We start from the raw sequence: 27,495 nt of genomic DNA on the forward strand, positions 1-27,495 counted from the left end.
TTAACTGTTATCAACTGGAAATGAAAATCACGAAGACGTTAAGAAGAACGTTTTATGACTGCGCTTTCTTATATCAATACTTATGTAGTAGACTTTGCCAAATGAAATTTAACTCCACACTTTTATTTAAATTAATCGAATTTAATTAACTGTTGTAATAATTCAGTATATTCCTAAAGCAGTTTTTTATATAGAGTTTTCTCAACATATAACCGTGTTCGTGCAACACAAAAACTAAGGGGACTGTCTATAATCTAATCTAATTGACGTCACGTGTTCCTCCGACTTCGTACCTAACTTTCTCCTCGTTTCACCAATTTAATTATCGTTTTCCTTACGTGTACTGCTTAGTTTATACACTATACAACCCACAACGTCTCAAACTTACTTTGTATGCAGTGAAGGCTTACTTGTATTTTTTAATTACCTTTTGAATTTTCCGTATTACGTTAACGGTATAATTTTTTTCAATTCTGTTCTCTGCATAATTGACAATTCAAGTTAATTACATCCCAACAAATTGAACGGAGAGCGGACTATATCCGACAAGGCATATAAGTAATGTTGATAAGCAAAACTGCAGAACAACTCACTGATCCTGCAGAGAAACCAAGACCATTGGGTGTTGCAGAATACTTGACGAAAACTGTCAATACATGCAATCGTTTGATTTTCCAATCCTCTCACTGTCATAAAAACAACAATATGCAAATCGTGCAATAACCAAAAGGATTAAGTTGAAATTAACATCTATTCGTTGCATTGGCGTAGCGTGGGTGTCAGCCGCCCGGGGCGGAGGAAAATTTCGTCCCCCCTTATTTAGATATCTCAGTTTAAAAGACTAAAATTCAGTTTCGTCACAGAATAAGCGATGAAAAGTTCCGTGCTAGTGCAGCGACCTGTTTAAAATAGCTCTATTGGATATTGGAAGTATATATGAGTAGCAATGAATCGTTCCAAAAAAAAAAAAAAAAAANCCCGTTATTTAGGTATCTCAATTTAAAAGACTAAAATTCAGTTTCGTCACAGAATAAGCAATGAAAAATTCCGTGCTAGTGTAGCGACCTGTTTAAAATAGCTCTATTGGATATTGGAGGTGTATATTAATACGAATGAATCGTACAGGAAAAAAAAAAGTCAACAGGTCGCGCAGGATATCCCCGGATGAAATTACTAGTTCACCCGAACGCTGAGTCGATTCCCGGACTGTCCGAATGATAGCACTATCGTAGGCGCGACGCAAATATAGAATAGAATGGTTCAAAATTTTTAAGATATTATTATTATTTATTGTGAAATTTTGCCGCCCTCACTACGCTACGCCACTACTTCGGAGGCGTGGGTTCGTATCCCATCCCTGCCAACACGATTTTTGCGCATTCTTGAAACGCAAAGTTTTCTTTTTACTCTCTACCTTATTTGTACTAAACATTTTTACGCTTTTTTATGCATAACAAACGCTGATGCAAAGCGTGTAGAAATAGTTTGTCTGCAAACGTTTCTGTTATTTCAGTTTTCCACCGTAATGTGGAAAACTCGCATTCGCTTCAGAAATCTTTTGGATAGCCTTAGATTTTTAAGCGCGAATAGTTTGCAAATGCGTTTATGCAGTGTGCAAACGTAGCAATATGATCGTTCTCCGTTCGTCCGTTTTCGTAAAAATCGAGTGAGGAAAGCGACGATTTGATTTGCATATATCGACGCAAAACTATACGTAAAAAATCGCATTTATTGGCAGGGGTGGGATTCGAACCCACGCCTCCGAAGAGACTGGTGCCTTAAACCAGCGCCTTAGACCGCTCGGCCACCCTACCTACTGCTTGTATTGTTACCAAAATTGTAACTGTGCATGCTGACTGACACTTCGAAAACACAAGGGATACAGTTCTTTTATAATAGCCAACCGTTTGCCACATAAATTGAATACGAGTAATTAATTCCCTGTGACTACATATGACTATATGGTCACAAATTTGTTGTGTTAAACGAATACTTGTAATCGCTGGAGGTCGATTGCGTTCGCGAACATTGCCCGAAAAATAGACAGAGTTTCCATCAGAAACGCGCCATCAATCGTTACATCTTCGAAAATCTTTATGCATTAGATTTTTACTTTCGTAATTCGATTTTTCAACGAATACCCAGTCAAACTGAAAGTCATGTCTGGTCTTGTATGACAAGATACATGTACTGTCTGGTATTGGATCGTGGAAAACGCACACAAAGGCAACCGAAACGCAGATTACGGGTTGGCAGAATGCCAAAGAAAGCGTTGGTGGAAAATCGCTTGAATTTTCGCGAGGAAAGCCATTGTAGCAACGTATAATATTTGGCGTATAACCAAAGCAACAAATGACGAAAGTTGACGTTGTAAACAGAAACGATTGCATCCTTATTCACTCGTAACTGATGTGTGGAATTTATCTCAAAGAAAGTCGCTATATTGAAAGTAGCGACAGACTGTTGCATTGTAATTGAAGTCAAGAGAAAACGAACGATTAGTTGACTGCTCTAGTCTCTGCAAGCGAAAAAAACGTCGGACACATAGACGAAAGGAAATATGAGGGCACAACGCAACGTTTCGTTATTGCAAGAGTCTGTTTGAAGAAGAAAACTGAGAAAAAGTAGAATTTGTGAAATTAAAATTACGAAAGTAGGATACATGAAAAATGGCTAATTTAAAAAGTCACAACTGATGACTTTGAGAAAGTTTAACGGTGGAGATTCTTTAATGTAAACAAAACATAGCCCAATGGCTACATACTCATCTCGCCGCTAATGAAGTCTTATGTTCGGGTCCATAGATTCTCAAAAATTATCACGGGTGAACCGATTCTGAAACAAGTGACACGACTCCTGATATATCAGAAGATATATCAGGAGTCGTTACTTTCAGAATCCATCCGTCCCACTATATACATGAAATGTAAGCCTGCCGAATCCAAGGACTTTAAACTACAAGGATAGCCAGATCCCGTATATTTCTTAGCATGACCTTGGATCTATGTGACGTCACAGCAAGCCCTCTACTTCAACATGACAGACCTTTCAAATAACAAAATACGATAAAATATTAAATCATTTCTTAATTAATTATTAAATTACTACTAAATGTAAACTACTGTAGAATTTTCGGATTTAATAAGTGTACTGTACGTCAATAAATTTACAAGTCTTTTGTCTAATATTTATTTAACAAATTAATGAGCTATATTTTTTATTATGTGATTATCTTACTTAACTTTTTAATTTTTTTTCGACAATCACCATTTTCAGAAGGCATTCTTTTCAATATTTTATAGTTTTCTTGTTTAAGATTTCTATAATTAATTCTTATTATAGTTCTTAATTTACAAAAATCTTTTATTAAAGTAAAAGGTAAAACTGTTTCCACTGACTAATTCTGTACAACTCCGGGGCCTTTTTTATACGATTCATCGTGATATATTTCGAAATATTTATTCCATTCTATAATTTTTGCTAGCCATTCATCAGTAGGTTTAATAAGCCCTCCATAAGATAAATGTTGCACCCATGACGGAATGCTATAGTTGTAATGATTTTTAATTTTGTTAGTGGAATTAATTAAGTTTGGGTATTTTTCTTTATATTTATAGGCAAAATATCCTGCTATATACTCGAGAGCATCGTAGGAAGTTTCTTCAGAGATTGTGTTAAAGTCTAGATTGCATGTAGAGTTTCCTGAAGATTTATTTGAAGAAAAAGTAGTTTTACATTCAGTATATTGGTCTGTATTTTCACTTGATACTTCTACATGTGCTTTCTCTAAAACTTTGGGTATAATATATTCCTCTTGTCTTCGATCTGTAGTATTTACTTTTGACTCTAAAATACCAGGATTCTTACCTAAAATAATCAATCTAATCCTATATATAGCATTTAATGGGCTTGGATGTTCATTAGGACCCCGGCTTCTAATTTGAAAAAAAAAAATTTTCCAGACAATCTTGATTTAAGTGCAGATGTATTTTATATCAAAAGTCGATTTCATATCTTGAAAAAGATCAATTAGCGATTTCATTGAGATTATCATTCCTTTCTGGAAAATTTGGAGGGCATTTTTTCCACTTGCTCTCATTGTTGAGATTATTTTTATCATTTTATTTAAATGTTCTTCTTGTAATTCCAAGTCTACACCATATCCATTTTTGCTTGGAACAGAACCTTTTGGTGCATAGCTATTAAAAATGTCGAACCACATATTTATATCTCTAATATACGTTTCATTGATAATAATAATTGATTCATAATAAACGTTTCATTGATATTCACATTCAATTCTTTCCATAAACTTATGTTACTGCAACTACAGTCACTGACGCAAGCTACTACATTATACGATAGTAAATAAAGTTCTGCTATTAATTTTAAAAGTATTTCTCTTGTCATTTTTTGATCAAACCCGATGTAAACAGGTTGCTTCCAATTTGAAAAAAGAAGGTTATTATTGCAACCATACACAGCACACCTAGTACTCAGCATTTTGTTCTTCACCTAACATAAAAATATAGCTTTAAATATTTAATGACTTATATTTAAATCATCTTACCTTATAAAAAACTTAGTCAAATAAAACAATTACAGAAATATTAAAATAAATCACTTCGTTAATCACAAAATTGGACGAATATTAAAAGCGAAAACTAAACACGTGCACACCCTGCTCTATGTAAACAAAGAGGTCAGGTCTCTACATGACGTCACTAACTTGGCATTCCTGGCTAACATTGTAGAATAGGGATCTGGCTATCCTTGTAGTATATAGTCCTTGTGCCGAATCCTTGATGGACATGAAAAGCCCTTCTTAGTGCCTAAAGGACAAGAGTTAAAGTTAATAATAATAATAATAATAATAAAATATTCATATAATAAATACATAAAAAATTTTTATGTATTTATTAAATGTAGATAACGCCAGCCATGTATGTTTTTTTTACTTAAAATATACATATAATATTTTATATAATTTATTTCTTACACTATATCTTTAAATAATCAGACAAAAGCAAAAGGACAATTTGCAAAAAAAATTACAGAATTGTTTTTATTAATATTAAATAAATACTATTATTATTTACTTATTATTATTATTTTTTTTTTTTTTGAAAATTTGGCTTGCATTTTAGGTTTATGATGCAAGCGCCTCTAGTGGTAACAGTTGGAAGGAATAACGGTTTGTTTCTGAGCGACGGAAGTGTGATATTACTACCTCGTAAATTAAAAAACAAAAGTAAAAATAAAGCACAATCATGACAGAGTAAGTAAATTATTCTCATTCTTTGTATTTTAAAAAAGAAATAATATGTGACTCAACACTTGTGGGTAAATTGCAGTTCTGAATGACGGGTTTGATCTTTCGCACATTGTATTCCCTAGAGCGACAAAACACTGATGAAGTCACATACACTTCATTTAGAGCTGCATTTATACTAAAGTGGACGACGTTTAAGAGATGATCATGACTTAAGGAGGCCAGACCAGGCCTCCTTATGTCATGATCGTCTCTTAAACTGACCACTTTCAGTCGAATCAGGACTGGCTTTAAGCCAATTAGACCAATTTCTCCTAAATGGGCCCCGCACTAGGACAATCCACGTCTTAATACATACACACAACAAAATTGCAAGTTTTACAAAGAATTGCAACAGTTTTAATTTCTGAATTCTTTAAAAGCTGGTTATGTTTGTGGATGGTGTGATGAGGGATGTTGCCATCCTGCGGATATTGTGGTTTTTTTTTTGTTTTGTGTCATTTTCTCACATTTATGTTTTGTAAATTTATTACTGTTTGAATGTTCTATAACTTAATTTTAACTAGTTTAAAAAACTATAGCTAGTTTTTTATACATTTTCTACAACTGTAACCGCTGTTAAATTATTAATAAATAGGTTTCATAATTCTCATGAGAAAAGGCAAGAATGAGAACTAGTATGGTGACTGTTAGATAAAGCAGATTTTGTCCTGTCTTTTTTATCAGAAACAAGAAACATAAACACAAAGATTATTTATTATATAACAGTTTGTTTATTCTTTTTTTTAAGTTAAAAAGGTAAGATGGGAATTCTGTATGAGTGATTTGCCACCCCTCCAGAGCTATCAACATTCCTGTACAATCAAAAAAGTCAATGGACAACCTTTATGTGTGACTCTTCATTAGATATATGCCTCCAAACATCAGTTTTTACTGTGAACTGGCATGGAGTACAGGAAGTATTCTGCCTGTTCTCCATGCTCCACATTGGTCGAGACAATCAATAGCTTGCCTTGACTGACACTCCACGTGTAGTGGTGCACTTTGGTGTTTACCGTCACTCGCATTTCAGTATCCATATGGGGCGATTACCACACCTCCTAAAACTATATAACATCAAGTACTCTACAGTCAAGTGGACTACTCAAAGCTGGCTTAGTTGTGTGGACCAAATAGTTAAATGCAGAGCGACAGGACTCCTGATTGCGTGTGACTTGGACATAGGCTGATTTTGGGGAGCTGTGTATCTTTCAAAGTGTCACATATAGAGGTATGGTTTTTTTGCTCCTATGGGTATGGTCTATGGCATGTTTTCAACCTGTGGGTCAAGACCCCCAGAGGGGTCACAAAGCCTTACATGAGGAATCTTGGGTAAAAGAAAAAGACAAGTGTTTGTAGGTCCTACACTACAATAGAAAAAACTACAATTTCGTTGAGAAGGCTGGGCCTGTTTATTTTACAATACAATTGGTTTTTTAATCAATATTTAGGTCTCAACAAAAAGAAAATTAAATATGTAGTTTTTAAAATCACTGATATAGTTTTAATATGGCCCGGGGGGTCGCCAGAATTTTTTAACTTGTAAAGGGTCGCGTATTCAAGAAGGTTGAAAAACACTGGTCTATGGTTCTGATAAGGTCTCATTCGGCCATGTAATTGTACCGTTAAAAAGAAAAGCATGTGAATGTGTATAACAGCTTTTAATACCTATAAATTCATAGCATTTTACAAATGTTAGTCAATTTTTTTGACTAACATTTTCAAACAGTGATGAACTCTTAAATTTTAAAGAGGAAAAATAACTATCATAAGCATGACAATTCTTATATGACCACATGAACAAAAATGATGTAACACGACATAGGGACAATATAACAAAAAGTTCTTGGTTTTATTACAGTTTAAATGTTGATTTTAATTGTATATTTTGTAATTTTATATATTTACCATTACTTTTATTTCTATTTTATATATCCCAAGAATCTCTTTTCAAAAAAATGTTGCTGTTCAATTTAAGCCATTCTGTCAACAAATACAGAATCAAGACCTAAAGTAGATATCCAATTGAAGATTGAAAATGTTAGTCGAAAAAACTGTTTCAAATTAACTGTTACTGGAAAATAATTTAAGACTTTTGTGTGAAGTATTTATTATATCATTCCAGTCCAATAAGTGGTGTTTTATCTCTTTTAAGTATACTATTGTTTTTCATTACTAAGGGAAATATGTTTATTAAAGCAATCAATACTTTATTTCTACTCAATAATTAACTAACAAACACAGTTAAAGTACTTTAATATTAATTTTAGTTAAATGAGTAATTTTTTAAAGCATCATCATCATTGAGTTTTTGTTGATCTTGATCAGAAATATCATCATTATTTCCATATTTTTAATTTTATCGTATTTTTCTATGAATGACAAAATAAAAATATGTTACTAATCGATAATTTGTTCTAGCATGTCACATTTGTTTAGTCAAATACTGAACATTTTTTCCAGAATTTGTGCTTGAATACCAAATTGTTCCATTTGGGAACAGTTTGAGTATCAAGATAACTCTGTGTTGTGTTCATTATTTTTATGAATGATTACTTATGTATGGTTAGAAAAATCATTTAATAACACTTACCTAAACATGTTTAAATAATAAATAAACTTTACTAAATATGAAGATTAATCTGTAAAAACAAAACACGGTGATAGTCCTAAGAACTAAAGTCTGAAAGCAACGACGACACCTGGTTGATAGGAAAGTTAAGGCTAGAAAGGAAAAATTCTACTATCAGCTTTCATTAAAGTAAACATGATGAAAGGCACAAAACAAATTGAAAATTTCAATATGCTAAAATCCGTGGGCAAATTTGACATTCATACTTACTTGGATAAAAAAAATATTGAATAATGAAGTATACATTAAAAATTGTGAAATTTTGTACAGAGGATTTCTAAAACCATGTTAGAGGGAAACTGGAAGCTATGTTGTACAGGGGATATCCCAAATTTTCAAACCGTGTTAGAGCGAAACCATGTTGTACAAGAGATACCTGTACAAAAGCTACAGGTACATTTTAGTTTCTGAACCATTTTTTTCGAGTACCACATTATTCTAGTGATGATTTACAATTGAACCATTTTTACTTAGACATCCAATATCTATATCTTGGTGTTAGATAATTATTCTATACATTTAGTAACTTAATCTAAATGTTTCAATACATGGATGTAAAATATTAACATTTGATCAACTTGATTTATTTATTTATTTTTTTTAAAAATATTTATATCAAGCTCAGTCTTATTTTGAATTCATCCAATATATTTGTTAAGTTGTTAAGTTGGGCCAATGATTTTAGTTTTATATCCATACTCAAGTACAGTAAAACCTTGAATTTAATGGACAAAATATGGACATAATACAGCTGGGTGGCCACAGAGGTAAAGACTTCATCTTGCGTGATTTGCCACCCCTCCAGAGCTATCAACATTCCTGTACAAGCAAAAAAGTCAATGGACAACCTTTATGTGTGACTCTTCATTAGATATATGCCTCCAAACATCAGTTTTTACTGTGAACTGGCATGGAGTACAGGAAGTATTCTGCCTGTTCTCCATGNTGTTAAGTTGTTAAGTTGGGCCAATGATTTTAGTTTTATATCCATACTCAAGTACAGTAAAACCTTGAATTTAATGGACAAAATATGGACATAATTCAGCTGGGTGGCCACAGAGGTAAAGACTTCATCTTGCCTCTCTGAAATTCCATCTTCAATCTCTGAAGTCTTTATTAGATTCTCAGAAATTTTCATCGGTGAACTGACTAATATATTGAGACCAGTCCCTCTTACCATCCATCTACCTGAAATGTAAACTTGCTGATTTATGGCACTTGCCAGCTAATCCTTGGATTGTTCTGAATTTCAGTGGTTGCTGTAAGTTCAAACCAGTGGTTATGAAACTTTATTGATTCACAGCGCACTTGCTAAATCCAGATTTTTCCAAGGCAGCTGTGTCAAATTCTAACTAGTACAATTTGTGAAATAGCCAATATTTTTTAAATTAAGTAAAATTATAAAATTTTTATAACATTTCATGATGTCTCTGTGAGGAAGCTGCAGCGCACAGTGCACACTTGGGAACCGATGAGATAGGCAGTAGGTCTAGTCATTTTGGAAAATAAACAAATAATTCTAGTAAAAGTAATCTTATTTAACTTTCTAACATACCGGGTTGAATATAAATCTTTTAACCAATTAACCAGAGCAATTCTTCAGGCATTCACTCAACCTTTGAGTGAATGCCTGAAGAAGAGCCCAGAAGGGGCGTCAAAAACGTTTGCATTTAAAAACGAATGTTGCTCTGGTTAATTGGTTACAAGTAAGAAGTTTTATAAAGTTAATCTTATTGAATTATCAATTATTGAATATTTATTATTATTTGTTGAATAAATTGTATTTGTTTGATAATTCAATAAGATTAACTTTATAAATCTTATTGATAATTCAATAAGATTTATAAAGTTAATCTTATTGAATTATCAATTATTGAATATTTATTATTATTTGTTGAATAAATTGTATTTGTTTGATACTTTGTTCATTGCAAGTAAGTTTTGTTAGAAAATATAACTGTGCCCATTGATTAAAAATAAAGATCCTCTTATTCCCACAGGATAGAAGGGGTAAAAAAAATGAAAGCTAAACTATGGCAGATGGAAACATTTGATTCATCATTGATGATTGCATGAAACCATCAATAATTTTGATGCTATCACATAGCACTACACTACATGGGGGCAACAGAATATGTGCATAGATTACTAAAGGTATATGCAGATGACATATATATATAAGTCATCTACAGACACCTATCATTTGCAATTGTTATTTGACTATTTATAATACAAATTGGAATATTTTTGAATAGAAATGGATAAATCAGGACATTTTGGGAAAAATTTTCTTACCAGGATAGTGTTCCAAATTGGACAAATGTTGAAATATCAAGATGTTTGGTAACCCTAATCCCATGTGGTGATGAATCTACATTCAAATAATTTGTCATGCTTTCCCAACATTTTCAGTGAATTCCTTAAATGCTGATTTATCACCTTTGTCCATGTAATGTACAAACCATTCAAATTTCAAGAAAACTTTCACTTTAAGTGGTCCTAAAACAACTTGTCTGTGGAAAGTTATCTGAAAAACTTTGAAATTTATTATAGTGACTGTGTCTAAAACTTTAATAAATGAAAGTGATTTTATTTAATAAAATATTTTTTATATAAATATGCAATGGTAGAAAAAATAAACACAATTAAATGAAAAAAGCCTTGAGATGAATATTTTTACCCAATTAATTTCTAACAGCTTTAAATTTCAGTTTCTCTGAGTAAAATAGTCATAAAATTGTTTAATAACCATTCTGTTTACAAGAAAGAAATGTTCCAACAGGGAGAGAGACAATAAAGTTTGGACATTAAAGGAAAACATCAATGAAGGTGGATACAATGAAAGCTATGCTTGTGTTAAAATTTAACGTGGGATCTTGTACAATTAACTTTAAAAATATGCTAAAGAAAGGCACATAAGTAGAGAATTTTGTATTTATTATGTTTAGCAAAAAATCACAAATGACCAATCTTGTTATTTTTATTTTAGACTCTGTTGTGCAATAACTATACATTTCCAAAAAAAAAAAATTCATTTCACTTAAAAGTATTTGCTTTGATATTTTTTTTATGTAACTTAACTTGATTAAATGTATTTTATGTTTTCAGATTTTATTTATATTGAAACTGTTTCTTTAAATACGTATTATAAATTGTAACATACAATTTACAATATTTTTAAAGTCTTCCAAGTGTTGTTGTATATTTCCTACTTAGAAATTGTAATATATCTCTCATTGGCTACTTAAAAATCCAGCTGTTTTACTTTTTAAATAAAAAGTAATTTAACAATGCAATACATATTAATGCATATTTATGTATTTAATTATATGAGATAACCAGTTTATTTTTTGTTCTTTTATATTTAGGTATATTTTTTAAAAAAATTGATCATTTTTCTATTCTTAACAAATATTTAATAAATATAATTGCCAAGACAATAATAAAATATAATAATATACACAAATTAGAAGTAAATGTCTTTGTATATATAAAAATGTGTATATTTTTTTTATTCTTATTTTATGTAGATTACTTTTTAATTTGTAAAGTAAATTTACACCTCTGAATTATATTCTTATGCTTTGGTGTTCTGTATTGGGACTGACCAGGAGCCTGATAGTTTTCCTCCTCTGGATATTTTGTGGTGACATTTTATCCTTGCACCTTAAGTAAAGAATAATTTAAATAACAAAATTAAAAGAGGCATAAACATCCTTATTGTTATCATTAAACTTGATAAAAAAGGAGTTTTTCTCACCTACAGTCTAAATCTTGTAGCTATTTTTACAACTACAGAAAAATTTCTTCAGAACTACTGATCTTGGTTAGTGATCATCAGCTCATGGACCATTGACTGCATGCAGTCTTCTGAGTTTTTTTATGCAGCCCATGATTATAGATGTACAGTACAATGTAATGGAAACTTCAAAAAAGGTTTAAGATCCTCATTACATTGAATAAATTTTGAAGTAATACACTTATATCCTCAAATTCTAGTCATCTGATGATAACTAAATAAACAAAATCACAAATAGTAAAAAATTAATAGCAAAAGAATACTTTAATTTGTAAAGTTTAAAAATTAAAGTATTCTTTGCTATTTGTGTTTTTTTTTTTTTTAATTACTTCATCCACTTATTCAATCTGTTTATTGATCACTTAAGTTTCAAGTACAGTAATACCCCGAACTTACGCGATAGGTGGGACCGAGCGATAACTGCATAAGTAAAATTCACGTAAGTCGGGGTATAATTTTGCAATTTGTGTAAAATCAAAATTGGATGTATGTAAGCTAATAAATGTTCTCGTTAATCTTATCTTGTCTTTTGATTCGTTCATGGTTACAAGAAATCACCACATAGAGCCTGTCAAGTCTCCGTAGATATAACAAACACAGAAATAAATAACACAAAATAAATTGTAGCTATGTGTCAATTCTGCGTGACACATCCGAACATGTAAGCTAAACAATAGTGTGGGGAGAGTGAGTAATCAAGAGTTGCATGGCACTCAAACAAAAGACGAATCGATGAGATTTGAAAATTGCATAACTCCGGGGTAGCATAAGTCAAGGTATTACTGTATTTAAAAACCATGCATAATAAATGACCAGATTCTTATGACTACATATATTTTTGAACAGTTTTTTCAATAATGAGCATTGTGAAGAATAAGTTAATAAACTGAGTTGTTGTGTATTTCAGATATTAATTCTTTAATAGCTAAAAAAAACAGTGTTAATGTTTTCAAGTTTAATTTGTTGAATAAAACAAGTAATTTAATTTATAAATGTTTTGTTGCCATTTAAGATTAATTCATGAACATTTTATCTTTTCTGAATTGGCATTCATATGAAAAAATATATATATAGCCTATCACTGATACATATGTTTGTGTTTAATTGACAATTGTGAATAATTGCACAGTGACAAATGTAAAATATTTTATTCATTTCTTAATTAAGTGGAGTATTGGTGTTTGTTTTATATAAACAAAGGGATTAATTTCCTGCAATGTTAAATTTATAACTAAATAAAATTGAATTGTAAATAAATGTTATTTTTTTTATTTTTGCAAATAGTGTACAAGATAGAAAATTAAAGGATTTGCAGATGAAAAATGCCAGTAATCAGAAATTATCAGAAGGAGGAGATAGAGATAGGTATTATTTTATTAGTTTTATTTTATATTTAATTAAATTTATATTTTAAAATATGAACAAATAAAAATATTTTTATAAAATTACCACAATATATTGTTAAAANTTTATTAGTTTTATTTTATATTTAATTAAATTTATATTTTAAAATATGAACAAATAAAAATATTTTTATAAAATTACCACAATATATTGTTAAAATGCAAGTGAAGTGAAGTTGAGCTATAAAATCAACTTATTTTAAACTATTTTGTTTTGTTACGGTATATTAATAGTTTTAAATGTTATTTTATGATTTTAATTTTTCAATTATGAAATAAGTAAATACTAAGTATTTAAAAAATTTCAAGCCATACAGTTGCTAAAAAGCTGACTAGACAGTTTATACATAATTTGATTTAAAATTTTTTAATCTTTATTTTAAAAATTACTTCACACTGACATTAAAATGGTTGATAAATGAAATAAATTTACGATATTTAGTTTCATTTAAAAAATATTTTTATTTAGAATTTAATTTAATTTTTTTTATAACTTTCATCTAATTTTTCTCCAGAAAAATCATAACTTCAAACCTTCAATAACATTTTTTATTTAAGATGTAAAGGACTTGGTTGAAAATCTTGCTACAATTATTCCACAGAATCATGGCATCTCATTATTAATGAGGATGGAGAGATTTATTGGGGACATTTAATAATTAAGTTTTGATTATAATTATTATTATTTTTATTATATTATTATTTCTGAATAAAGTTCATTGAGAAAAACTGTGATCTTTTCCTGTGTTTTCTCTTCAAACATTTACATTCAAGAACATTAAAGCTCTCTTTATACACAGGCCACTTTTGTACAGAAACGAATTAATCTACTTATAACATAGTAAATTATACTTGATAAAATTGTGAAGATGCATAAGAATATGAAATATTTTAATCATAAGATATTGATAACAATTTAAAATATAATACCTATACATAAAAATATTCACAATTTGGAAGAAACAATAAAATGTCTTTACATCCTGTTTTTCTTCAACCTCATGAACAAAACAGTCTTTACAAGCAGAGTTCACCTTTTATTTGAGGCTATTCATCTGCCTCATTATGTAAAAATGTTTAAAAAAACTCCCAGGTGGTGGCACAATCACTATAGTCATTAATGTATATGCAAACTGATGTATGCAAACTCAAATAAATGTTTTATTTTGAATTTGTATACATCAGTAGTGTTTTGGTAGTTTTCATTCAACTGTATCACTTATCTTTTCTATGGCTAAAGAAAGATTTCCCATCCAGTGTCATCACTATGTATATTAAATTTACTTGTATTATATTTTATTTTGAATATGTAATAATTTAATACTAACTTTTCAAAATCTTTTATATTTATGCAGTTCTCAAGAAAGAAAAATGAGATCTGTTATAAATCAGAAATTAGTGGAGAGTGGAGAGCGTGAGAGGTAATAAAATTTGTTTATTTTGTACATTTCTTTTTACTCATATCTTTTCTAACTCTACAGAAAACTGTCTTGACAAGATAAAAGACTTTATGTCAATCAATTCATCTATTATATTTTATTTATGAGTTAGTGCTAAATAATATCCCATAAATACCCTAATCTCCTCAGCCATCCATCCCAAAATAATTTATTTGAGTCAGTCTATACTGATCATTGTTGAGGTTTCTTTAAATATGAAACTTATTAAATGTTTGCTAAGTACAGTTTAACCTGCTTATAACGTCATCCATGGGACCGGCAATTTTTTGACGTTATAACCGAGTGTCGTTATCTGCGGGGTCATAATTTCAGTTCCATAAAAGTATCAAGTCTGTTTAAGAATCTATTATAAAATTAATTAATTTAATATCGTATGTATAAAAGTGCAAACTAAATATTTAAATCAACTTTATTTACATTATTATGTCTAAATTTACAACGATGTAATTAAAAATTTCAAAAATTATTTTTTATAAGAAATTTTTATTTGTCAAGTTTCGATAATGGCGGCACTTTCGGTTTTAACGCCTGGATGATAATTTTCTCGTTTCTTGCTTATCTATCAATGGACATGAAGTCCAATATATTTCACTTTTAGGTTAAATTAATGTATATCAATTAAAAAAAAACAATAAAAATATTCACTTAAAAAAAGTCAGTTATTTTAGATTGTAAACTACAACACGAGTATGAGAGCTATGCAGACTAACCCACTGTCACGTCGTTTAAAGGGGTGGCGCATCTCACCCCACCGAATCAGGTGGTGACAGTACCACCCACAATCGTTCTAGGAAGGGACTCTGACTGAACACGTAGTATTTTCTTTGATAAATAAAATTTATAATTTAATTTTGTAAATTTAAGAGTGCTTCAAATATGACGTTAAAACAGGGTTTTATGTCGTTACAAGTGGGTTTTTTAACATTATCTAGTATAGTAAAATCGTGGGACCGATAAAAATTTGACATTATATTAGGGTTGTCGTTACATCCGATGTCGTTATAATCGGGTTAAACTGTAATTAGAAATTCTCACTAAATTTTTTTCACTTATATAACTTAGTCTAATTCTCACTTATGGAAAATCATTATCAAAAAGTAACAGGAAAAAAGAATGTAGAGAAATAATTCTATAGTGATTCTGTCTGGAATTAACATTACACAGTAAGACTTCGCTTAATGCAGGGGATGCATTCCTAGACGACAAAGTGTTAAATGAAACAGCATTAAATGAGGTCACATCTTTACTACAACATCGGAGAATAGTAATATAACTCTTTGTAACCTATTACCGGTGCATCTAATAACTCTTAATGATCCAAAACGAACCTTTTTGAACCCCTATAACAGTTCTTCTTCAGGCTTTTTCGAATCTCTGATGGACCATGCAGCTCGTAAAAAACTTTAAATTCGAAATATGTACGTTCAAATGCACGTTTCCCATTTCCGTCGTTGTATGTCATGCGCAGTCAATTCCGAAACGGGCTATCATAAATTACCATTCATAAACGCTAGCCACGCTATTGATAACGTAATCTCTTCTTTATAATTGATGCATTGATTATCCTTAAGGTTAGCTAAGTATATGCTGGCTGCCTCTAGCCATCTGATATGGTGTACGTGCCGTGTGGTACGGATAATTCTGGCTTTCTTAAATTCGGGGTCTATATCCGGATTGGAGGCATATACTGCTAGGGCCGTCATGCTCCTTTGTTTCTGAATATCAGCAGTGTGTTCTTTGAGTCTAACCTCTAAGGATCGTTTGGTGAAGCCCACATACAGAAGGTTTCTATCACATCTGCGACCTATAATCGGTATGCTGTAGACCCCTAACAGCTTATCGTTATCCGGTTGATCTTTTCCATTGGTTAGGATGTTGAATATCGAAGCGCACCTTCTGTAGGCTATACGTATGTGGTTCTTTTTAGCTATTTCTCCATATAGCTGTCTAATATATGGATTATAATTGAATGGACTGATCTTATCCATATCTTGTCGTTCTTCTCTTTGCGGAAGGTCTTGAGTTGCGTTTTGATATTCATGCAATAACTTGCGTACGAGCTTGCCGTATCCGTGTTCAGCGGCTATTCGTTGTGTAAGTCTTAGCTCTGATTGTAGGGCTCGCTCGGTAGAAGAGTGTGTGTGTGCTCTCTTAATTAGGGCCTTAAATGGTGCCACTTTATATTGCGGTTGGTCACATGACCCTACTGGTATGTATATGCCTTTTGTTCCTAACTTACGGTACACCGCTGTGTGAATTACCAACTCTTCTACCTTGATGTCAATATCTAGGAAGTGTATATTCGTCTGGTGCGCTTGTTCTATTTCTATGGTTAATCCATACGTGTTATTGTTCATTGTGTCGACGAAAGCCTTGATATCCGGTATTTCTTTCCACGATATGATAATATTGTCAACATATCTCTTATATAAAATGATGTTGTGAAAGTGGTGTGGGAGGACCTTAGCTTCAAGTAGTCTAACCACCATCTTGCATAAGTCACCAGAGATCGGACTACCCATAGGGACTCCTCTTCCTTGTGTGTACACACTACCTTTGAATTGGAAGAAGGAATTGTAACACAATAGATGGGCCATCTCAAGAATTTGTTGGTGTACCGTATTATCATTGAGGATAGAGAGTAGTAAATCTCTGATGGCACAAAAGGCAGGCGGGAGTAGGATTGATGGAAACAGTGACTTGAAATCCAATACTGTGAGAAACTTAGGTGTTACGGTGATCTTCTTGAGGGTATCTATAAGGTCCACAGGGTCACTCAGCATGTACGGATAATCTTCCAAGTAGGGCATGATAAGTTTTTTTACGAGCTGCATGTTCCATCAGAGATTCGAAAAAGCCTGAAGAAGCACCGTTATAGGGGTTCGAAAACGTTAGTTTTGGTTCGTTTTGGATCGTTAAGAGTTAGTAGATGCACCGGTAACAGGTCAGAAAGAGTTATATTATTAAATGAGGTCATTTTAACATAGAGTAAATAGGGATAGGTGAACATACGACCGAAAATAAAAAATTTTACTTTAATTTTAAGTTATTTTTATATTCATTTGTATAATAATATATGCTAAATAACACATAAGCATATGCACACAGAAATGTATAATAATGTATTAATTAGTTCATTTTTTGTGACAAAGGTCCTGACTATTCTGAAANGAAAACGTGACCAAAAATAAACAGATTTTACTTTAATTTTAAGTTATTTTTATATTCATTTGTATAATAATATATGCTAAATAACACATAAGCATATGCACACAGAAATGTATAATAATGTATTAATTAGTTCATTTTTTGTGACAAAGGTCCTGACTATTCTGAAACTCTTATTTTTTTGCAATAAAGTCATAAAGTTTCATTTGTCGCTTTTTTCTTTCCTTAAGCAAATGTCAGTAGCAGAAGATCGCATCCAAAATGCCTCATTTTGCTTTTTTACGCCTTTCAAAATCTAGATCATTTGCTACAATTTGATCAATGATTTCTGTTATTGTTACCAAACTTTTACTAAGGAAATTTGTAGAGAAATTTTTTGGGTTCTTTGTTTTCAGAATCACTATTTTTCAGTTGTACATGGATTCCTTGTTGTGCCAGTTCTTGAAGGTCATTGTTGATAAGACTCTCACCAGAAACCTGCGGTAATGCCTCAATATCCTATTCGTCTACATGTAGTCCTGCTGTATCAATTAGTTGAGTTTGATCAACCTAACGATACAGCGACAGGCTCTTCTCATTGAGAATTTTTGGATACCTTCAACCATAACTTCTTCCACACTTTGTTTGTGCATTTATCAGTTAATTCTTGCCAAGCAAAGCCCATATTGCCTATGGCATCCATGATGTTTTATTTTTTCCAAAATTGCACCAAACAAAAATAGATTTAAAGAAAGTACACTTTTTTGCCACCTTTTTCTGATTGGTTCATGTTCGTAAAATGTTGTATTATGTACGAATCAATAAAATGCCACAATAATTTAAAACAGCATAAATTTTGAGCTGTTTTTAAGGCTTCGAGCAGATGGCATTATATCAAATCAGTGTCAAGTGGGGTCTTATTGTATTTGTTAATTTGATTCAAAATATATTCCATTTCAAAAATTGACTCTGTTCTGTTTCATTTAAATAATATTGATGATGATTTATTCACATTTCCTTCAAAGAAAACTAACTAAAAGTTATCTGTATGTTATAAATTGCTTAATAAATTTAATTATAAGTTTCTTATTGAAATATATAAAATTGAAATATATTAGTTACTTGTCTCTGATTGAATATTTAAAGTCAACAAATTGTTTAAAAACTTCCTATAATTTGTATTAACTTAAATATTCTTGTATGCTTGAATCAGAATTATGTTGAATTGAAAAATCAAGTAATAAGTTGTAGATAGAATTTAATAATTCAGTTTTCAAATAATTTCCTTTAATTGATTTTATCATAACTTTTATAAGAAAAAAATGGAATTCATTTTAATGTATAATTTATTTTGTAGCTATAAAACTAATAGAACAGTGAAAAATATTTTAGTATATATAAAATTAGTTTTGAAAACAAAGAATAAACATCATTACTTATATCTTATCAATTTATGAACTATATAAATACTTTTATGTTCAAAACTATATTCAGAACTTTACTATCTTTATATTCAGGTTAAAAGAATTATTAAGAACTCGTTTGGTTGAATGTGGTTGGAGAGATCAGCTTAAAGCTTATTGTAAAGGTTTGTGATAGTCTTTGTACTCTTATTTTATGCTAATAATAGAATATAAAAAGTTCCAGAAAAAGAAGTAAATTGTAATTGAACTTCATTATTTTAATTATTTAAAAAGATTTCTGCTGTTTTGAAACATTTGCAGTGAAAAATTAGAATATGAACAAAAATTTTTTATGGTTACATATTTTTGTGCAATAGAAATTATTGAAAGAAATAATTTATTTTTATAGTTATGTAAAGTTAGTAGACTACATTGAATAATTCAAACAGTGATTTAAATAAATTATTTTTCAGATAATGTTAGATTTGTGAAATTTTTTAAACATATTATTTGATGGTTATAGAACTATATGTGGCCAAACACAAATTTGTTTGGCCACAAAAACACAAATTGTTCATAAAAAGTTGAAATTTATATAAGTTAAGAGTTGTCAGAATTCCTTTTTCTCTGCTATTTAATATATATATATATATATATTGTATCACTAGTAATTATCTATATAATATATACTAATGTAGAAATGAAACTTATATATACTTGCAAAATTGTGTATATTTATGTAATTTTTTGAAAGTTTTTTGAAATAATACATTGAAAGATTTTCAATTATAGATATTGTAAAAGAAAAAGGAGTTGAAAATGTAACAGTTGATGACTTAGTAGCAGAAATAACACCAAAAGGACGAGGTATTTATAATTTAATATTAAACAAAATATTTATATTAATTTGTATACTTACATTTTCAGTTTCACACATTAATATATGTGGCTCTATGGATCAAATATTGAGAAAACTGTGATTACTAAATAAAATTTTTAGATTTCAATCATATATTGTGTTTTAATTTAAGCATATTATAATATATATGCATACACTATGCATATTTTCATTTTTTTTACTCTTTCCTCTCTGTGAGTCTTAAGAATCCTTTTTAATATTTATTGTAGATTTGGCTAGGTTTACTTTATTGGTAAGTGGATTACTTTCACAGCTGAGTGGGGAGGAATGGGGCCTAACTTATTTGAGGCGATCACTCTCTAAAATTTCAGGATTGCTAGCTCAGATTCAATTCTAGGACTTCCAGAATAGGTATCATTATATTGAATTATAAATATAATGTTTGTATTTTATTTTTTATTGTTCTAGGTAATTACATATCATTACAATAAAACCTGGATTTAGCAGATGACTATATTTAGCTGAGAGAACGTTCAATTCTAAATAGGACTATTCATGTATTGTTACCTTAATTAAACAGATTCTGTCTTCTGTGGTCAATGGACAAATGTTTCTTACCACTCTTTCTGTTCTTCAATACTTCTGTTAAACAGTCAATACAATGAGTTAAATATTTTCATGAATATCATTTAAAAATACAATGCTTATCTTTTTAAGTGTTATTATTTAATAGAATTTTTGTGTTCTTAAACTAGTTAAATGTTTTACAATTTCATTTTTAATTAGTAATCTGTTACTTCTCTCTTCATAAATTGATAGGTTGACAACAAAGCTTATATAATTAATATGCTATTCTTATTTAAAACATATTTTAGCCAAATATCAGCTTGGAAATGTTTATTAGAAAACCAACAGAAGTGTAAATAATACTGTATTTCATTCACAAGTAGAAAATGGTAGATAGTTTTGTGGTTTATCTGTCCAACACAAACAGGAAGACACACTATTACATTTTACCATGCCAAGAAGTCTTTTTGTCTAAAACTATAATGATTTTAGAGCTACTTTTGATGATGTGAAAAATTATCAGAGAATATACACTAACCTCTAATCAGCATATTGAATTTAAGGGTGGCTTAATACTAGATCACTAAACTTAAATCAGTGTTACTCTGTCATTCATTCAACCTGTGGACTACAAACTGAAAACATGTATATTTTATAAATCTCCTTTATTACAAACAATATTAAAACTTAAGAGATATATTATTAGTTTTTAAATAAAAAAATAGAAAAGCATACAAAATTTACTTTTGCATTACAGATGTTAACAATGTACTCCTTGTAAATAGCCTTGTTGCAGTAGTGGTAAACATATTTTGTCATTCTATTACAAGCATAAATAAATCACATCTTAGTCTTGTATTTATAGCTTAAAAATTAAACGATTGGCCTGTTTAGGAATAACTGTGAAATCACAAAAACAAATAATGCATAACGTGACATAAACTTCTGCATGTTGTCATTAAACATTCACTTGTTAGACGACAATTAAGTGAAATCTCAGAAAATAACAAATGTTTTTCCTACTACAGGTGATAAAATAAAGATTTTTCTGATTATGAACTCCACCTTGTATTGATAACCAATACGCCGGTATAAAGTCCTATTAATACATTAAGTCCACGTAGACAATTTATAATAAAGTACAATTAAAGACTTGTAAGGTAACTAAATTTAAATAACAAATATACTTTTTCAGTTATCACTCTTGGGTGCCTTATTTGACCAATTAGGAAAGCACTGTGAATAATGTGGTTGGGTGCTCTACTGGAATTTGTCAAATTTGCAAAAGTGGCAGGAGTTGATAGACTATTAGATGAATTTTTAATGCTGTAGGGTTAATACATAATCCATAGGTAAGAAACTATGGTAGTTTCTAATTATTAAATTTATTACAAAATGGAACTTAACACTTCTAGACCCAAGTTATGTTAACTATGAGATAGAAATAACCTTTATTTTTGACAATTTTTTGGATATTTCTAATTTCTGTAATCACATATTCTTTTATAAATTCAAGCTATATTCAGAACTTTACTATCTTTATATTCAGGTTAAAAGAATTATTAAGAACTCGTTTGGTTGAATGTGGTTGGAGAGATCAGCTTAAAGCTTATTGTAAAGGTTTGTGATAGTCTTTGTACTCTTATTTTATGCTAATAATAGAATATAAAAAGTTCCAGAAAAAGAAGTAAATTGTAATTGAACTTCATTATTTTAATTATTTAAAAAGATTTCTGCTGTTTTGAAACATTTGCAGTGAAAAATTAGAATATGAACAAAAATTTTTTATGGTTACATATTTTTGTGCAATAGAAATTATTGAAAGAAATAATTTATTTTTATAGTTATGTAAAGTTAGTAGACTACATTGAATAATTCAAACAGTGATTTAAATAAATTATTTTTCAGATAATGTTAGATTTGTGAAATTTTTTAAACATATTATTTGATGGTTATAGAACTATATGTGGCCAAACACAAATTTGTTTGGCCACAAAAACACAAATTGTTCATAAAAAGTTGAAATTTATATAAGTTAAGAGTTGTCAGAATTCCTTTTTCTCTGCTATTTAATATATATATATATATATATTGTATCACTAGTAATTATCTATATAATATATACTAATGTAGAAATGAAACTTATATATACTTGCAAAATTGTGTATATTTATGTAATTTTTTGAAAGTTTTTTGAAATAATACATTGAAAGATTTTCAATTATAGATATTGTAAAAGAAAAAGGAGTTGAAAATGTAACAGTTGATGACTTAGTAGCAGAAATAACACCAAAAGGACGAGGTATTTATAATTTAATATTAAACAAAATATTTATATTAATTTGTATACTTACATTTTCAGTTTCACACATTAATATATGTGGCTCTATGGATCAAATATTGAGAAAACTGTGATTACTAAATAAAATTTTTAGATTTCAATCATATATTGTGTTTTAATTTAAGCATATTATAATATATATGCATACACTATGCATATTTTCATTTTTTTTACTCTTTCCTCTCTGTGAGTCTTAAGAATCCTTTTTAATATTTATTGTAGATTTGGCTAGGTTTACTTTATTGGTAAGTGGATTACTTTCACAGCTGAGTGGGGAGGAATGGGGCCTAACTTATTTGAGGCGATCACTCTCTAAAATTTCAGGATTGCTAGCTCAGATTCAATTCTAGGACTTCCAGAATAGGTATCATTATATTGAATTATAAATATAATGTTTGTATTTTATTTTTTATTGTTCTAGGTAATTACATATCATTACAATAAAACCTGGATTTAGCAGATGACTATATTTAGCTGAGAGAACGTTCAATTCTAAATAGGACTATTCATGTATTNTGTGTTGTGTAAAGGCAGCAGGCTAGAATATTCTAATTCCTTGTGTAAGTGTGCAATGGAAGGAAGAGTTTTAACCCTTAACTTAGATGGTGTTAGTTAAAATAAAGCTACTTAGTTTTTTTTTAATTTTAAATATTAATAACAAAACATTTCTTTTTCTAATTCTTTATTTAAACGTTTCTAAACAAGACAAAATATTCTGTAGCGATAAGTTAAATGCATTTCTAAACATCTTAATTTTACTTTCCCGGCTATTATATATAGGACTTTGTCAATATTTTTTAAACTAAAAAGTTCAAACAATACATTAAATAACTTTGAATTATATACATATACTAGTCATACCTAGCAAAATATTTTCTTTATAAAGTTGTTAAATAAATAGAGAAAATAAAGAAGCAGACAAATTCATTTACACAAAAAATAATTGAAAATCAATGAACATCAACCCAAAGTTATTTTCAGCTTTTTTATACTTGATGGGTAATTTCAATAGCTGGAATAACAGAGATGAGTGGCACTATGGCAAGAGTGAAATTGGGCATATTTTTACTTCTAAATAATTTTAAATGAAATTAAACACTAAAGTAGATGCAACAGGAGTAATCTACATTAAATAAGCTTCAAAATGATGTACAAAATGTAGATATAACTCATACGCAAGTACATAAACAAATTCAAATAAAGTTTCCCTGAGCATATTCTGTAAATATGGGTAGATGCAAACTACTATGAAATCTTTTTAATTCAGACTCTTTGAGGAATCTCAGGTAATTTGTTACAGTTCTAATCAGTTCAACATTTTTAGCTAAAGATAAATTTGTTTGTATTCTATAAAACAGACAACTCGTCTATCTAGTGGCTCAAATATTCATAAAAATACAAGGGAAAGTCATTAAATAACAGAATTTTATAACAACTTTTTTACTAAGATACTTAAAAGAAATTGTGCCTTATTTTTCAACATAATCACTTTGCATTACACTTGGTCCACTGGTCCACAAGCTTCTGGATGCCCTCAAGAAAAAAGGTTTTTGGGGTTGCCTTTAACCAACTTTGCACTACCTTTATTGTTTCAATGTCATCAGCAAACTTCTAACCTTGCAAATGTTCTTTCCAAGGTCCAAACAAGTGAAAAGACAATGGTACCCAGTTCAGGCCGTGTGGTGAATGTTTTATTACCACATACTTCAGATCACTTAGTGTATCCACTGTATGCATAGCTGTGTGGGGTCTGGTATTGTCAAGAGGCAACAAAACTTGTTTTTAGAAAACGTTTCTATTGTGTGGTGGACTTCAGTTTGTTTACCAGCGTATCACTGTATCAAGCGCTTGTCACAGTTTGACCCTTTTCCCTTTTCATGGAAGTGCACCAATATAGAGCAGTTGACATACTGACTCCAGATGCATAATCTGGAGTCAGGGAATTTGCCTCCTAGGCTGCTTTGTTGATTTTTTCTGACAATATACTTGACTAAATGTATCCATCTGCAGACAGCAAGAAGTAATGTGGAGAAAATACAACTTATGAAAATGGGTCAGAATATTTTCAGAATCCAAAATTTCTCCCAAGTATACACAAAATTTCCCCAAAAAATTTAAAGTACAAAAAATGATGATAAGTAATTTTAATTTAAATGTTATTATTTATCACTTTTTATTTTAATAATTTTGATTGTGTAACAAAACTATTTCTGATTTTTTTTCCAATTTATTAATATTTTATAATGTTCTAGAAATTTATTAAGGGATAAATTTAATAAATATATACTTTTGTACACAAGTTATATGGGATTTATTAATGAGTAAATAGAATAGCTTTTTTTTTTCTCTTTTTCAGACCCACATAGATTTATGGTTGTGGATTAATAACAGGATAAGCTGCTTTAATTTGATAAAACATTTTATTATTAGTTTTAATAATTTGGCAAGTATAAAAAATATATATAAATTAAAAAAAATAACTAATTAAAAAGTTGGAGAAGCAATAGCATATGTGTATAGTAAGTCAAATGCTGTTTTATTTAGTCAATGTGACTTACTGTAATAGATATAAGGGTCAGGAAATTTGTACAAAGTTGGTCAGAGAAAGTCATGGAATTTAAAACAAAAATTTGAGTAGGAACACTGGACATACCAAAATATTATCAGCAGAAGCCTTCATCCTGAATTTTTTGTTGAGCTGAAATGATGTGTGTTTCCACTGCATCAATTCTCTCACTCTCTAGTTCATAATGGTGTATCCAGAACTCATCTCCAGTCACCAACATCTCCATGAACATAATGTTCCAAGTGCTCCTGGCTAATCATCTGCTACACACACTTGTGATCAACCAATGACTGCCTTGGAACTCATCTGATATACACTTTTTTATATTTGAAGTTATCATGTGTAATATTGTTTTGTAGATCCATGTCTCATGTTGGATTCTGTAACAATTTCATCAACAGTAATTTGCCTGTAGTCACAGATTCACTGCTTGATCTGCTGTTTCACTGTCTCAATTGCCATGCAAACATCTTCCACACTGATGTTTTGCCTTTCATTTTGAACTCTTTCCAGCCATTCATACATTCTCCCCTAACTCAAGCAACTGTCTCCATACTGAACTTTCATTCTTCTGTACATTTCAGAAAGTTTTATTTTCTCTGACCATAAAAAATGAATGACACTTCATTGCTCTTCCTTGAAGCAATTTGATAGTACAGCAGCTATGTTGTATGAGCAGATGCATACCACTCAGTTGTCATGACTCCTATATGACATATTGTAAGGAAACATTTTGTGTCCCACAATAAGATTTTTTGCAGTGCATACATCTTCATGAATTTTAGATTAAAATTCCTATTATTTAATGACTTTCCTTTGTATAAAACATGCCACAATTATAGCTAATAAAATATCTACATTTCAGGAATTTTATAAACCAGGTGACATGCTACTTTTTCTTGGGTTTCATTTTCAAAATATGAGATATACTGGTATTGAATTAAGTTTTATATTAATCATATTCAACTATATTAAATGGTTAAGGTAGCATAATGAAAAAATATCTTTGTATTAAGTGTTCCGTTACTGGTTTTTTGTGGATTTTTAAAAAAAATTAAAGCTTATGGCTTTTCTTTACAGTAACATATCACACAGGGAACAGTTATTGATACAGGCTTTATTGATGGAAGCTTTATTCTTCCATCAATAAAGCCTATATCAATAACTGTTCCCTGTGTGATATGTTACTGAAAAAAAGCCAATAACTCTAACTTTTTTGTATGTAATAAAATTACTTTACAAAATACAGTTAGGGTGGATGCTCACTGAATCAGCAAAAATGTCTTTTTGCTTTCAAAAATAGACACTTTTATAATACATTACTAAAAACCTGAACTATATGTTAATTAATGAAAGAATTAAATAGAATTTTAACACAGAAATATTGTGTGGTTCAATCTGCCTCTGTTTTCCAGAATTTTTGGTAAAGGATTTTCTCATAAAATAAGCATTACATTTTTTAAAACTATCTGTTGGAAATCGTATGCATAACCAAAGAGGTTACATTCAGCCTTAAAAAGATATCTTAATTTTTTAATCTTCTAATATCCTAGTCATATGTTATTATATTTAATAATTATTATTTTTTTTACAGAATTGGTTCCAGATTCAGTAAAAAGAGAATTATTACAAAGAATTCGTACATTTTTATCGCAGCAAGCAAATTCTTAATAAAGAGTTATCTAGAAAGAATGTTTCTTATTTGATTTGACAATTGTTTTTAAATAAGCTGTTGAAAAAGAAACAAACAACATATATATATATATATATATACAGTATATATAAAAACAAACATATAATTTGGATTTCCACAAATAGTGGAAATTTATATTTGTGATGCAGTCATTTATTTTTTACTAAAGAACTTTTAAATTAAAAAGTATGTATTTTGTTTTTTCCTATAATTTTACTGTTTATTAGCAATTTGGTATTTAATATTATACAAACATTTTTGAGTGACAACTATGAGTGCAGATACATTTTTGAACAAGTTTCTAAACTTACAGA

The 27,495-nt window shown here is 29.7% G+C and overlaps 1 protein-coding gene and 1 non-coding gene across 3 annotated transcripts; one reads left to right on the plus strand and one right to left on the minus strand.

Moving 5' to 3' along the window:
- Positions 1–1,732: 1,732 nt before the first annotated feature.
- Trnal-aag lies at positions 1,733–1,814 on the minus strand. The gene has a single exon. It is a non-coding gene; the product is annotated as a tRNA-Leu (tRNA).
- A 3,343-nt stretch (positions 1,815–5,157) lies between these two features.
- On the plus strand, positions 5,158–27,287 carry LOC111628463 (transcription and mRNA export factor ENY2-like). Of its 2 annotated transcripts, none has more exons than XM_023372260.1 (6): positions 5,158–5,278; positions 13,027–13,107; positions 14,501–14,566; positions 19,270–19,340; positions 22,809–22,883; positions 27,083–27,287. In XM_023372260.1, the coding sequence occupies exons 1-6, from the start codon at positions 5,271–5,273 to the stop codon at positions 27,157–27,159; spliced, it is 378 nt and encodes a 125-aa protein (XP_023228028.1). In that variant the 5' UTR covers positions 5,158–5,270; the 3' UTR covers positions 27,160–27,287. The 2 variants fall into 2 exon arrangements, with proteins under 2 accessions (XP_023228028.1, XP_023228029.1); XM_023372261.1 differs by lacking the exons at positions 22,809–22,883; positions 27,083–27,287 and adding exons at positions 19,948–20,022; positions 21,777–22,063.
- Positions 27,288–27,495: the final 208 nt, after the last annotated feature.

Source organism: Centruroides sculpturatus, unplaced genomic scaffold (assembly GCF_000671375.1).
Source record: "Centruroides sculpturatus isolate CEXI.00-Female unplaced genomic scaffold, Cexi_2.0 scaffold522, whole genome shotgun sequence".
Lineage (NCBI taxonomy): Eukaryota > Metazoa > Arthropoda > Arachnida > Scorpiones > Buthidae > Centruroides > Centruroides sculpturatus.

Excerpts from the sequence above, each read along its gene's own strand:
- LOC111628463 (XM_023372260.1), top strand. Across the intron at positions 19,341-22,808 it reads GCTTAAAGCTTATTGTAAAG|ATATTGTAAAAGAAAAAGGA; the intron begins GTTTGTGATAGT and ends TTTCAATTATAG. Across the intron at positions 22,884-27,082 it reads AATAACACCAAAAGGACGAG|AATTGGTTCCAGATTCAGTA; the intron begins GTATTTATAATT and ends TTTTTTTTACAG.